This window comes from Notolabrus celidotus, chromosome 17 (genome assembly GCF_009762535.1).
Source record: "Notolabrus celidotus isolate fNotCel1 chromosome 17, fNotCel1.pri, whole genome shotgun sequence".
NCBI lineage: Eukaryota > Metazoa > Chordata > Actinopteri > Labriformes > Labridae > Notolabrus > Notolabrus celidotus.
In genome coordinates, this window is record NC_048288.1 from 30,323,217 (window position 1) to 30,338,366 (window position 15,150).

The 15,150-nt window shown below is 38.4% G+C and overlaps 1 protein-coding gene across 1 annotated transcript in view; it reads right to left on the reverse strand.

The window, feature by feature from the left end:
* The window catches only part of avl9 (AVL9 homolog (S. cerevisiase)), a 35,673-nt gene that overhangs the window by 17,284 nt on the left and 3,239 nt on the right, over positions 1 to 15,150 (reverse strand). Inside the window, exons 2-7 of the mRNA XM_034706172.1 lie at positions 7,684 to 7,804; positions 4,482 to 4,567; positions 2,674 to 2,745; positions 382 to 471; positions 215 to 281; positions 84 to 124 (exon numbers count right to left, since the gene is read on the reverse strand). Coding sequence (XP_034562063.1) covers positions 84 to 124; positions 215 to 281; positions 382 to 471; positions 2,674 to 2,745; positions 4,482 to 4,567; positions 7,684 to 7,804 — 477 coding nt within the window. The remainder of the gene's footprint in view (positions 1 to 83; positions 125 to 214; positions 282 to 381; positions 472 to 2,673; positions 2,746 to 4,481; positions 4,568 to 7,683; positions 7,805 to 15,150) is intronic.

A 15,150-nucleotide genomic window follows, 5' to 3' on the forward strand; every position in this document is an offset into this window, starting at 1 on the left:
GAGATAAAACAACAAGATTTAGAGATATTCAAATGAAACCTAACGACTAAAAGCATGATATAACGAAATGTGCTGCTTCCTACCTTGTGTCTGAAGTGAAGAATTAAATCTCTTGGTGATAACCCTGAGGAGGAGAACACAGACAGAGCATCAATAAGTGAGAAACGTACCCACAGGATGTGTTACATACTAACATTAGGTGAGTTTTACCCACCGAGGTACATCTGTGACCCCTCCAGAGTGGAGCCCCTCAGGGAGCCGTTCATGTGTTCGTACAGCTCCTGCAGGAACAGAGGAGGAGGAGGAAGAGGAGGAAACAGAAGGTGAGAGGAGGTGATAACAGGCAGGTTAAGCATTAACAGACAGGTGTCACACTCCCACCTTTAAAATGGAGATCTGTGAGAAGTCTTTCTCCTCGAAGTAGGCGTGTGTGATGAGCTGCAGCTTCGCTTGGAGCAGACCGTAGAGAGGCTGGAGGAAGAAACAAACAGACAAACAGAGTCAGATCATATGTGTGAGTCTGAGTCATGTTCAGAGTGACACAAGGAGACAGTTTCACTTTGACTGTGACTCCTTTTCTTTAGTAACATGTGGTCTGTTGTCCTTTTTAAACAGGAAATGGCCTTTAATGTTTTATTCTAAAATTTGTTTTTCAATCAATCAATCAGACTTAAAATAGAATAAATTAATAAAAAGATATATATAAAAATAAAGAGACCCCCCATCCTAATCCCAACCCCAGCCCTGACTCCAAACCCACCCCACAATCCTAAGGTTAAGAACACAATATATGAAACAATAATAAAAATAACAATAAAAATAAAATAAATAAATAAAATAAATAATAAGTTGCTGAACGAACTGAGGACACGCTCTCATGATATCTAAATGAGGAAACAGTGGAGGTAAAATAAGATGTTAAAACTCAACACAGGAAATGAAACTCACCAAAATAAAATAAATGTCTAAGATAATAAAACACCAAAATATTAAACCATTAAAATAAAATAAGAGGCTATAATTAAAATAAATAAATAAATAAATAAATAAATAAATAAATAGATAAATAAATAAATAAATAGATAAATAAATAGATAAATAAATAGATAAATAAATAAATAAATAGATAAATAGATAAATAAATAAATAAATAAATAAATAAATAAGTAAATAAATAAATAGATAAATAGATAAATAAATAAATAAATAAATAAGTAAATAAATAAATAGATAAATAGATAAATAAATAAATAAATAAATAAATAAATAAATAGATAAATAGATAAATAAATAGATAAATAAATTGATAAATATATAAATAAATAAATAAATAAAGTAAGGTGAAATAAAACTGTTATAAGAATAAAACTCAATAAAAGTGAGACTAAAAAGGTCGGTTATCATTTATCTACTAAATTTTATTGATATTTTTAGCCTTTATTTTATCTTCAACTCTCATCTCTACCCTTTAATATTCATTTATTCATTTATTTTAACTATTTATATATATTTTTTATTTCTTTAAGTTTTATTTGACAGGACAGCTGAAGAGAGACAGGAAATGTGGGGAGTAGAGAGAGGGGGAAGACATGCAGGAAATGGTCGTCCAGCCTGGAGATGAACAGGCGACCTCTGAGATGAGGACTATAGCCTCTGTATGTGGGGCACTTAGACCGCTAGGCCACCAGCGCCCCTAACTATTTATATTCTTAATGTTAATTTGATGTTTTAACTTATTTTAATTACACATATTCTATTCTACATTAGTTTCAGCTTTTTGAGTGCAGAAATAAGGAAAGTATTTCTGTTCCTGCTTGTTCTGATTTGTCTTCCTCATTTAGACACAACTTCTATTTAGTAGATGTATTTTTAATGCATCATAATAAGAACAACACAGAAAAAGTGACTCATTGTACATCTTTCAAATTGCTCAGTCAATTCTGCGGTCTTGATGTCAAAAAGGTTTCTCCACTCTTCAGATTTTAACCTTCCAATAACCCTGAAGATCTAAAAGTGGATCTGAAGTGAGGTGTCCTGTGTGTGAAATGTTCATTTAGTGAACTATCCGTTCTCTTTCTTACATCTTTACTTTAATGAACAGCTGGAGGATTCATTTTAACATCCTGGGAAGATCGACCTAAAAGCTTTTGCAGAAAATGAACCAAAAGCTCATGAGGAACTCTGTGACCCACACTGTTCCTCATTCTCTGGAAACCTCTCCACCTCTGAGGCGTCATATCGTACAACACATAACTCCTGATTTTCAACTTTAATATCTAACACATCTCATCAGGTGTCTGATAGAACTAATAGAACTGTTAGATGGAGTGAAGTCCTTCTTTCCATCATTAAAAAGTTTCCTGAAAGCCGTTTAAATCCCTGAGGAGACCGATGAGAGATTATTTCACTCTCTGAGGATTGTGTTGATTCTTTTATCACTTCAGAAGAGAGGAGACGGAGACTTTAAGAGACTCAGGACTTATTCTTCAAAGTTAAAGATAATAGCAGTCAAAGCTCCTCTCCCTGAAAGAAAGACGTCTTCTCCCTCCTTCCACTTTCTCATGATCACAGTACGATGGCGCTGATATTTCACGGCCCAGCGGCTGACCCTTGGATTCATGACCTCCAGCATTGATTGTTCAGTAAGGAGGTAACGTCCTCCGACTGACTCACCACTCGGCTGAGGACGCACACGCTCTTCTGAACCGTCTCTCTGGTGACGTCAGCCTGGCGGACCTTCAGGGCCTGAGGACGGATCAGAAACATGAAGGAAATAAATAAAGAGTGAAAAACAAACAGTGAGGGGTCATCATCGTGGGGCTAAGCGCCCTGCAACAGAGCTCATGAGAGGCTGATGTCACCAGATGAAATTAGATGCTGTAATCTTACTTCCTCTTTTCATATCTAACTGAATCAAGAAGACGAAGCAGCAGAGGCTTCACCATGATGTCACATGTTAACGGACAGACCCTCGCTGCTCTCATCTTTGAAAAGATACTCCTGCTTCAACCTCTGATGTTTTTTCATCCTGTTGCTCTTCCAGGTTCACATGATATAAATGTCATCCTCCCGCCCACTCTCTGGCTCACAGTGATTTGTCCCTGACATTTCATGCTTTGTTCTAACATCCAGACTTCTTGTGGATATTTTGAAGCTTGTCCCGCCTCCTTCCTTTTCTCTTTAGGCTGGAGGTTAATGGTTAAAGAAAACATTATGAACAAGAAACTTAAGTATAAAAATTAATAAATACATCAAATAAATTTCTATTATCATCACCATAATCCCTTAAAATAAATAAATAAATAATATGAATAATAAAAAAATAAAAAAATAAATTAAATGGAGAAAAGAATACCACTGCTACTAATAATAATAATAACAATAAAATAAATAAAAAAATGAAAACTTAATTAATTAATTTAAATCAATTTCTGCAATCATCATCATAATCAACCCTTAAAAATAAGTAAATAATTACATAAATATTATGAATAATAATAAAATAATTTTAAAAATAAATTAAATTAATCAAATCAATTTTGACTATCATCACCATAATCCCTGAAAAATAAATATATAATATGAATAATAATAAAATAATAATAAAATTAATTAAATGGAAAAAATTAAGAATGCTACTACTACTACTAATAATACTAAAATAAAATAAAATAATAATAACTAAATAAATGAATCAAATCAATTTCTGCAATCATCATCATCAATAAATTATAATGACGGTAATTCATGTTTTTATTATTTTAATATTTATTATCCTAAAATATATATAAAATAATACTATCAAAAAAAACAATGATAAAAACTATATATAAATGTTAATAAAAATAATACAAATTATGATAAATAATAATACAGATAACAATATATTATGAATAATAATATTAATAATAAATAATAAAAAAATAAATTAAATGAAAAAATAAAGAATACTGCTACTATTACTAATAATAAAATCAATACAAAAATGACTAAAAAAATAAATCAAATCAATTTCTGCAATCATCACCATCATCCCTTAGAATAAGTCAGAAATTATAATGACAGTAATTATGGTTTGTATTATTTTAATAATAGTAATTTAAATAATAAGTAATAAAAATAATTTGATGAACAATAACACAAATAATAACAATAAATTATGAATATTAATAATAAAGTAAATGAAATAATAATAAATAAACAAAATAATAACAAATAAATTATTTCCTTTTCATGAAAAGTTTGGGATGAATTCAAGGTGAAAATTTTGTAGTTCACCCTGAAAATTAGGAGTGTGTTTCATGTGTGTGTACAGCTGATAATAAAAAGGAGGAGAGGAAACAGAAGAAGAAGAGGGCTGTTGTACAGATCATGACATATTGCCCAAAGAGAGGAGAGAAAAAGCCCGGACTGTCCCTTTAAAAAGGCTTTTTTTTTATCTCACACTAAAAAAGTCTGGAGGAATAAATGAAATGTCTGACCTTTGCTTCTATTTGGCGATAACAGGACACTCCATAGACACACTTCATGTCTCCACTGAGGGGCGGCAGGTGGAAATACACAGTGTCTGCAGAAACAAGGAGAGAAATCACTTTAATACAGAGTCATGCTTTCTTAGGGAAGGAGTGCCAGAGGAGCAAACACACACACAGATGCACATGTAACTCCTGCGCAGGATTGAGACTGCACCCACACTGCAGACTAATCTTCAGCTGCTGCATCTCTGCATGCACCTGACAGTGAGGAAGGAAAGGTTCAGAGAGAGAGGGAGGAGGGTTACATAAGAGAGAGGACACAAAGAAGACAATATGAGTGAAAGACAGAGCAGCTGAGGAGACAGCGTTATTATTCAGCAGAGAAAGACTTCAGAGCTGCAGCCTGTTCATGGATAAACTGGTTCAACTGGACTCAAACCTGTTCCCTGACTCTGCCTCTGAGACTTCACTACATCCTCAAACCTCTTCATGTTCAGCCCCCAAAAATACAACCAGAGGGTTTCCTGAATTACTGCATTTCAGAGCAATTATCAGCTTTTCTTCTTCTACAGGACTGAGAGCATTTTAAACTAAGACCTCCCAAAGGTTAGGCTGTGGACGTCAGAGATTAAACAGAGCTTGCTGGAGAGGCTCGGTGTGTGTGTGTGTGTGTGTGTGTGTGCGAGGGGGGTCCAGACTTGGCAGCTAAAGAGCATCTGGACTGAAGCCTCAGCTGCAGAATGCCAAAACACAGCCGTCCACTCTCTGCATTAAAGAGCTGAAACTACGTTCACATGAACTACCAGGGAACAGTCTTAATCTGCTCCTTCTGCACACGTCCATCACTTCGGGGTGAATTCACTGAGGAGTGAGGATGGACGTGGCTCCTACTGGCATGAAGAATTATGGGCTTCTGCACTTCTTAAAAACAGACTTAAGACTTGTGAAGACCTTTTTTAAGATCCAAATAAGGAAACTAATATAAATGAATAATGATAATAAAATAAATTAAATGCTAACAAATAAATAAATACGTCAAATTAATTTCTAAAGCCATCATCATAATCCCTTAAAATTATGTAAATAATAATAATAGTAATAATAATAATAAAATAATTAATAAAATGAGTCAATAAATACATAAAATCAGTTTTTATCATCTATAATAATACAATAAATACATAAATAAAAATAACAATACTAATAATAATACTATTATTATAAGTTAATAAACAATAAATGCATATTATTAATAATAAAATAAATACAATAGAAATAAATAATAACAATAAAATATTAAATAAAATGAGTCAATGAATAAATAAAAAAAAAATTATAATCTATAATACTATAAAAAAATACATAAATAAAAATAACAGTACTAATATCATTATTATTATAAAGTATATAAAATAATAATACATAAATTTTAAAAAATATTAATATTAAACATATAAAATGAGTCAATAAATAAATACAATCAATTTCTATAATCTATAATATAATAAATACATAAATAAAAATAACAGTCCTAATTATAATGGTATTATTATACATTTAATAAATAAACAATAAATACATATTAATAGTAATAAATAAATACAATAAAAATAAATAATAACAATAAAATATTAAATAAAATGAGTCAATAAATAAATAGTCATTTTCTATAATCTATATCAATATAAAAAATACATTACTAAAAGTAACAATACTATTATTATTATTATTATTATTATTATAAAGTATATAAAATAATAATACATAAATAATAATAACAATAATATTAAATATATAAAATGAGTCAACAAATAAATAAAATCAATTTCTATAATCTATAATATAATAAATACATAAATAAAAATAACAATACTTATAATAATACTATTATTATAAAGTTCATCAAATAATAATAATACATAAATATTATTAATACTAATAATACTAATACTAATAATAATAATAAACACATAAATCCTCTCTAAGTCATTATCACTTTTAACCTAACAGTAATGAGTTCACTTAATTAAAGATTATTAACAGACATGCAAAGGAACACCAACCAGTTCACCTGGAGCAGGTTTCAGAAATAACACCTCCTGCTTTGAAGTGTTTCACTCAGTGTTACATTATCACAACAACATGATCTGCATGTGGAGGAAACTTTCTAATGACTTAGCATTTTGTAGAGAGATAGTGCAGAATGTCATCGGGACACAGAGTGCACATCATTTCAGAACAGCTTTATGAGAAGGTTCATATCTAACATGAGAGGTTGCATCTCAAACAAATGCATGAACAGGAGGGAAGGACTGAGGAACCTCTCTCTGTTGGGCCCTGCAGAGCATGCATCAGGCCCTGCAGGTTATCATATTCATGTCTCGTTCATTGAGCGTGGATAAACACAGAGTAAATATAAAAATGGCCGCTGAATATATACTCCAGTTTGTCTTTGTGTGGGAAACTCTGTTCTTCTCTAAATGGAGAGTCCTCATATAATGATTCTGTTAATGTGTAGAGTAACTCCTGCAGCAGGACTACAATAACACTACTGTAACAAACACTGAGTCATGTCTGTGTGACTGCTGCTTTTATGAGCCGCAGTGCAGAGGGAGCCGCTCACATCACTGTTTTTTAATCAGCTAAAAGTCTGCAACACACACCGAAGGAGCAACAGAGGATCCAGACGATTTATAAACGCACAACAGGGATGGATTCAAACTCCAGATATATCTAAGTCTGGACCCAGAATCTGACTGAAAGAGGACGTTCTGAAATGAAAACCAGGTCACATTCTCTCCCCCTCAGCCAGTAGAAACCTCTAGAAGTGAACTCTGGCTCAGTTCCTGCCTCAGTTTGCTTTCCCAGGACGGTCTGAGCTGCAGCAGTGGTGAACCACGCTGTCACATGACTGCAGACACAACACAACACAACACACAGGATGGCATGACAGGAAGCTGGCTGTCACTGCAGAGCCGACGCAGACCCGGCTCTGTCTGCCTCCAGCCGGGATACTGTTTCTGAATCTGTACCTGACACCTGCTCTCTCAGTTACCACCCACAGGAGGACAGAAGGCAGATCTATCTGTTTCATTCTGTCTCTTATATTTCCACTTTTCAAATTCCCACTTTCACCATTTCATTCATGCTGAAATAAACCTCCTTAAATCCTCAAACCCTCACACAGCTCACTGAATACGTGACGTACCTTCCTGGTAGTTGTGTGCTCCGTCGGGGAGAGCGAGAAAGGGGAGGTACTTCCACTCCTCCGGCATCAGGTTGCTGTCGTGACCCTCATCAGGCATCAACGGAGGGTAGGAGAACTCCACCTGAGAGAGGAAGAGGAGAGACAGTCAGCACTTTTACCTGTCACTGTTATATTATAAGGTTTCCTCCACATGCTCTGGTTTCATATGATCAGAACAGTCTTATATTGTCTTATCACCTGGCTTTCTTACTGATCTACCTGTTGTGAGATGCTTGATTCTGATTGGTAGAAACCCCTTGACAATGGTTATTAACTTTCACTAACATGAGCGACACCAGAGTCAAACTGATCACACGTCATGTCAAATCAATCCACAGGAAAGAGCTCAGACACATTTAGCTTCTGCTTGTTGACACCACAGACCGTTAGCATGCTAAATCAGCAGGCTCTGGATATTTCCATCTTGGATCCTGTCCATCGATATGATGAAGGAGTGGAGCGGGTGAGAGAAACTTTAGGTTAGCTATCTCTACAAAGAAACTTAAAGCATGAGCGGTGGTGATGATAGCAGCAGGGTTCAAAGATGAGACATTTGTTTATTTTTAAAGGTGTGTGAACCTCAGAGCTCAGAGAAGATTTTTAAGAGTAGGCTTCAAACTTTCCTTTTTGATAAAGCTTATAGTTAGAGCTGGATCCAGCTTGGACCAGGTCTTAGTTATGCTGCTATAGGCTTAGACTGACACACTGGGATCCTGTCTTTCCCCCTTTCCCCTAACTCCCTCATCTCTTAGTTTAACTCTTCTTGTCCCATTGAAAGTTACTAACCATAGTCCTTTCTGGAGTCCCTGAGCTCCCTTGTCTCGTAGGTTCCTCCTGCTGTGGACGTTCCAGACTCCAGCTGATACAGACGTGCTGGACTCCAGCGGCAACAGCTACTACTACTCCTCTCATCACTATCACCGCTCCCTCTCTCTCTTCATCTCCCTCTATCCCTCTTTCCAACTCGGTCTCAGCAGATGTGTGTCTAACATGAGTCTGGTCCTGCTGGAGGTTTCTGCCTGTTAAAGGAAGTTTGTCCTCTCTGCTGTAACTAGCTAAATACTGCGATGTGCAATGCTCATGATGGATTAAGGTGGGGTCAGACTGAGTCTTATCCTGTCTTGGTGTTGGGTCTCTGTTCATAATTTAACATAGAGTGGTCTAGACCTGCTCTGTTTGTAAAAGCGTCTTGAGATAACGTTTGTTGTGATTTGGCGCTATACAAATAAAGATTGATTGATTGATTGATTGAACTCTTTCTGTCCCATTAAAGTTACTAACCATAGACCTTTCTGGAGTCCCTGAGCTCCCTTGTCTCGTAGGTTCCTCTGAGCCGCCGTAGATGTTCCAGACTCCAGCTGATACAGACGTGCTGGACTCCAGCGGCAATAGCTACTACTACTCGTCCCACCACTATCATCGCTCCCATTCAAATTCAAATTCAAATTTGCTTTATTGGCATGAACAACGAGATAGTATTGCCAAAGCACATAAATTCATACAGTACATTATATATATTCACAACACACTACACTCACCATATATACATTAATCACACACCATATTCATTACATACATATCAACCATATATTACATATTTTATATGCATTAATGAACGATGGTGTCACCTATACAGCATATCTCAATGTCCTCACCCGATGCGGCGCGCTCACAAAACCTCCACCCAAAATCAAACCCCATGGGATGGTGCGTCCCTCAGGCTGTGACAGGCAGACACATATCTAGCAGCCAGAGGAGCTGCTGACCCTTCCCCCAGGAGAACTGACAGTTTCTCTTCTGGGGTTAATGTTGGGAAGTTTGTTACTATTGCAGTAATGTCCCTGTAGTGGGAATCTCTTAGTAAAGAGAACTTGCTGCAGTGGAGGAGGAAGTGCATCTCTGTCTCTGTGTCTCCTGTAGAGCAGTGAGCACATAGACGCTCCTCTCTGGGCAGCCATGTCTGTCTGTGTCTCCCTGTCTCTATAGCCAGCTGGTGGTCACTCAGCCTGTATTTGGTCAGGATACATCTTTGTTTTGTATCTCACTCTCTCTTATTCTCCTCTATCCCTCTTTCCAGACCCAACACGGTCTCAGCAGATGTGTGTCTAACATGAGTCTGGTCCTGCTGGAGGTTTCTGCCTGTTAAAGGAAGTTTGTCCTCTCCACTGTAACTAGCTAAATACTGCAATGTGCAATGCTCATGGTGGATTAAGGTGGGGTCAGACTGAGTCTTACCCTGTCTTGGTGTTGGGTCTCTGTTCATAATTTGACATAGAGTGGTCTAGACCTGCTCTGTTTGTAAAAGCGTCCTGAGATAATGTTTGTTGTGATTTGGCGCTATACAAATAAAGATTGATTGATTGAAGGAGAGCTGATTGAGGACAGTTTCATGTTAAATCCACGGCAACAGGCAGAGAAGAATCCATCACCATGGAACGCTAACTGATGTGGAATCACTGTACTTTAATAACTGTAAACATAAATCATTCTAAAATCAATGAAATGATATTTTAATCAATGTTTTTAACAGCGTGTTTGAATTTTAAGTTAGTAGCCGGGTGATAAGCAGGATAATGTATGATTAGCAGGTTGTTATGGGGAAGCTGCGCTATCTCCTCTGTGAGACCTCAGGAGAACACTCTTAAATAAATACTTGTGTCACTCTTTCCCCGCCAACAGTCCGGCGTTCCCTCCTGAGGCAACGGTTAAAATGACAAGAGGTCAAGCAACCTGTCGGACCAAAACAACTCGGACAGACGTGGGCTGAAGAACCTCAGAGCAATGTCAGAAAACAAACATGCACTCTATCTTTTCCTTTAGAGACGCAGGGAGCTTGGACGGGTGAAAAATGAAAGGTAGCGTCAGAAGAAGAACAAAACGAGCAAACAGGAGAACACAAAGGGGGTTTGTCTTTCTTTACTTTGCCCTCTTTTATTTATTTTCCCTTTGTTCAGCCTTTAAATACTGTTGATCATTTCCTTTTATCTCAGCTTTTCTTTCATGTAACTTCAGTTTCACTCCACGGCTTCTTTCTGCATTAATCATGGCCGTCTAACTGTATCAGAAAGCTGTCACACAATTCAACATTCATGAGTCTGGTTTTGAAATTCATCGAACCTTCAGTCACAGATTTAAAGTTACACAACCTGTTCTTCCTGATCATGAAGCTGAGTGTGTTCTCAGTCTTCTTTTTCTCCCCTCTTAATGATGAACTCTATTTTAAGCTCATCTTTGACCTCGTTACGTTTCCTCTGAACTCAAGAAGACGCTGTCATTGTAGTTCTGACACACAGATCAGCCTGACACAAGATTAACCTGAAACCTGCTGGTCCTGAACGTAACACACACAAACACAGACATCATGCATGCACACACACCCAGCTTCAATGATTCAGTCGTACAGGCTAAACTCATGCAGGGTCCCTCCCTCAGGATGAGGTGCTGCTCCTGACTCTGCAGAAGTGATGCTCCAACTTGGTGATGCACTGATTGATCAGTCTGGGACAATGTAGCACATGTATAGTGCATGTCTGGTGCAGGTTGGGATGTGGTGCATGTTGGGATGTGGTGCATGTTGGGATGTGGTGCATGTTGGATTGTGGTGCATGTTGGATTGTGGCGCATGTTGGGATGTGGTGCATGTTGGGATGTGGTGCATGTTGGATTGTGGTGCATGTTGGGATGTGGTGCATGTTGGGATGTGGTGCATGTTGGGATGTGGTGCATGTTGGGATGTGATGCATGTCAGGATGTGGTGCATGTTGGATTGTGGCACATGTGTAGTGCATGTCAGGATGTGGTGCATGTTGTAAAGTTGCACATGTATAGTGCATGTCGGGATGTGATGCCTGTAGCTATGTTGCGCATGTATAGTGCATGTTGGGATGTGGTGCATGTTGTAAAGTTGCACATGTATAGTGCATGTCAGGATTTGGCACATGTATAGTGCATGTTGTGATGTTGCACGGGTTGTAATGTTGCACATGTATAGTGCATGTTGGGATGTGATGCCTGTAGCTATGTTGCGCATGTGTAGTGCATGTTGGGATGTGATGCCTGTAGCTATGTTGCGCATGTATAGTGCATGTTGGGATGTGGTGCATGTTGGCATGTGGTGCATGTTGGATTGTGGCACATGTGTAGTGCATGTCAGGATTTGGCGCATGTATAGTGCATGCTGTGATGTTGCACGGGTTGTAATGTTGCACATGTATAGTGCATGTTGGGATGTGATGCCTGTAGCTATGTTGCGCATGTGTAGTGCATGTTGGGATGTGATGCCTGTAGCTATGTTGCGCATGTATAGTGCATGTTGGGATGTGGTGCATGTTGGCATGTGGTGCCTGTTGGATTGTGGCGCATGTGTAGTGCATGTCAGGATTTGGCGCATGTATAGTGCATGCTGTGATGTTGCCAAGTTGTGATGTTGCACATGTTTAGTGCATGTTGGGATGTGGTGCATGTTATAATGTTGCGCATGTATAGTGCATGTTGTGATGTTGCACATGTTGCAATGTTGCACATGTGTAGTGCATGTTGTAATGTTACACATGTATAGTGCATGTTTGGATGTGGTGCATGTTGTAATGTTGCACATGTGTAGTGCATATCTGGATGTGGCGCATGTATAGTGCATTTGGTGATGTTGTACATGTTGTAATGTTGCACATTTATATTGAATGTCTCTGTACATGAGTAGAATTATGTTTATTCTTGAAGATCATCTGTAGCTGAACACAAAGTTTGAAGTGGGTTAGGTAAACCCTGTAATAGAAATTAATCAAAACGTGACCCCTGGAAATGACTGAATACTGCCCCACCAATATTTCCTTTCTGTTAACCAATCATTCAAAGTGGCCGACTTCCTGTTTACCTGTTGAGTTTATGATATGGGTCCAAGAGGCTTTTTTGTAGGTCTGGAGATGATTTATATATCTTCCAAGTTTCATAACTCTAAGTCAATCATGCTGACAGGGCTGAATTTTTTAAATCATGTAGGAGGAGCCACAGAGCCGCTCAGCCACGCCTGCCTAACATAAACAGCTGACAGTGATACTCAGTTGTTACACGAGTGCAGGCCTACTCTAAAAAACACGCCCATGTCTCTGATGGGGAAACAGATGGACGGCAGGTGAATGAAAAAGAGAAACAGGGGGGTGAAAGAGAAGACGAATTAAAGAGCCAGGAACCCAATCTGATACCCAGCAGGAGATCCCTGACCCGGATCAGATAACCTCCTCCTGCAGCAGAGGCAACAGACCCATCAACTGAGACAAAGAGAGACCTCTGTCCGCTCTGAGTCTCAATTTTACATCAAAACAACCTTTTTTTTTTTCTTTCTTATCTTCCTCCACATGAAACAGCTGCTGAGTCCAGAGAAAAGACAGTCCCCTTCATTCTCTCAGCGGCAGAGACAGACGGGGAGCAGCGACAACAAGCACTGTTTATGTTTTTATAGCCGCCGGCTCGGCCTGTAAATTTAATGAGGTTTGAAGAAGGAGAGCAGGAAGAGGAAGGGATAATCAGAAGATGCACTTACACTGGATGCTGCACACACACTCTCACTAATTAGCAGGTGTTAGGCACCTTTGCTTTTGTCATGCAGGAGGAAGGGACCTAACATGAGGGGCTGGTTCTGATGCTCATCTTTGAAAAACAGGTTTAAGGGACACTGATGGTGATGTGTTGAGTAAAAACAGGAAGAATAATTAAATTAAATTAAAGAAAGAGTCCAGCCTGGGGAAAGTGTGTAACATTGCTTTGATACAGCAGATTTTTTTTTGTTTTTAAGTTATATCTTATGGCATTTTCGCCTTTAATGGACAGGACAGCTGAAGAGAGAGAGAGGAAACATGGGGAGCAGAGAGCGGGGGAGGACATGCAGCAAATGGTCAAGGCTGGAATCTAACCTGTGACCTCTGCAACGAGGACTATTGCCTCTTTACATGGGGCGCACGCTTAGACCGCGAAGACTATTTCAAGACTCTAATTTACAAGGATTCATGTCCGGTGTGCTCCAATGCTCTGACGATATCTTTAAAAAATAACGCCAAAATGCCCCTTTTTTTTGTCCCCATGTTTCTACTTGATCTCCTCTTGGTGTGTTTTAATATTTCTTAAGTTCCTCTTACAAAGTGTTTCTTACAAGCGTCAACTTAATTCTTAAAATATGAAGCTCATGTGCAAGCGCTGGTGGCCTAGCGGTCTAAGCGCCCCACATACAGATGCTACAGTCCTTGTCGCAGGGGTCGCAGGGGTCGCAGGGGTCGCAGGGGTCGCAGGGGTCGCAGGGGTCGCAGGGGTCGCAGGGGCTGCCGGTTCGATTCCCGTTTGGTCGAGCATTTCCTGCATGTCTTCCCCATTCTCTACTCCCCACATTTCCTGTCTCTCTTCAGTTGTCCTATAAAATAAAGGCAAAAAAGCCCAAAAATATAACTTTAAAAAAACTGCAATTCCTCGAGCGTCCACTAGAGGCTGGCTGCAGAAACACAGGAAACCACATACACACCCATTCAAAGAAGACGATCTTTACAGCAGAAATAAACATGTTTACAGCCTGGTTCAAAAAACAGTTAAGCTCTGAATAGCTCATTTCTCTATCAGCACACACTGTACAGGATATTAAATGTACGAGTTTTGCCCAAATAAGGGCGTAGCTGACTTGATTGACAGTCGGGCACCCTGTAGCTGTCAGCGAGGAGGCTAAAGTCCCACCTCTTTACCTCACACTAGCTTGTACGAAGTTTGGTTGTGTTCAGCATTTCCAATATGGCTACCACCGACAATCGGCTTCAAAACAGACGTGTGACGTCACAGATACTACGTCCATTTATTATACAGTCTATGGCTTCTTCCTGTCTTTGTCAGGATGTGTTCAATGTCTCTAAAATGCCGTGTTGCTTAAATGTGCTGCTGAAGTGATCTCCCTTTGAATTTTGGTGCTTTTGGATCCAGCCTCTAGTGGACACTCGAGGAACTGCAGTTTCCACATCAGCTTCACTTCCCCAGACTGGATGTTATCGGATGTTTATCTTTATCTTACTGCATCAATGTGACATTTAACAGTTTGTACATTTAAAGCTACAGTGTGTAGTTTGTAGCAGCCTTGGTAGAAATGTTTCTAATATTTATAAGTGTTTTTAATTGTGAGGTTGATGTTTTCTTAAAATACAGGAGTTCTTTTCTCTGTTTTTGATCACCTCGGCCTCGTCTGCTCTCGACTAATCTCTACATAAAACTGTGGGAGAGGAAAGAATCGGCGATTGTTTGAACTAGTAGACTATTAAACCACGTGACTGCAATAACTCCTGTTTGTTTTAGGATGTCGAGAGCCAAAGAGGTTGGGAAAGACCCGGAGAGTAAGCTCGTTAGCTCAGCTCAATGAGTTTGGGAAACCTCTTTGTAACAGAGTGCATTTTAAACAAGACA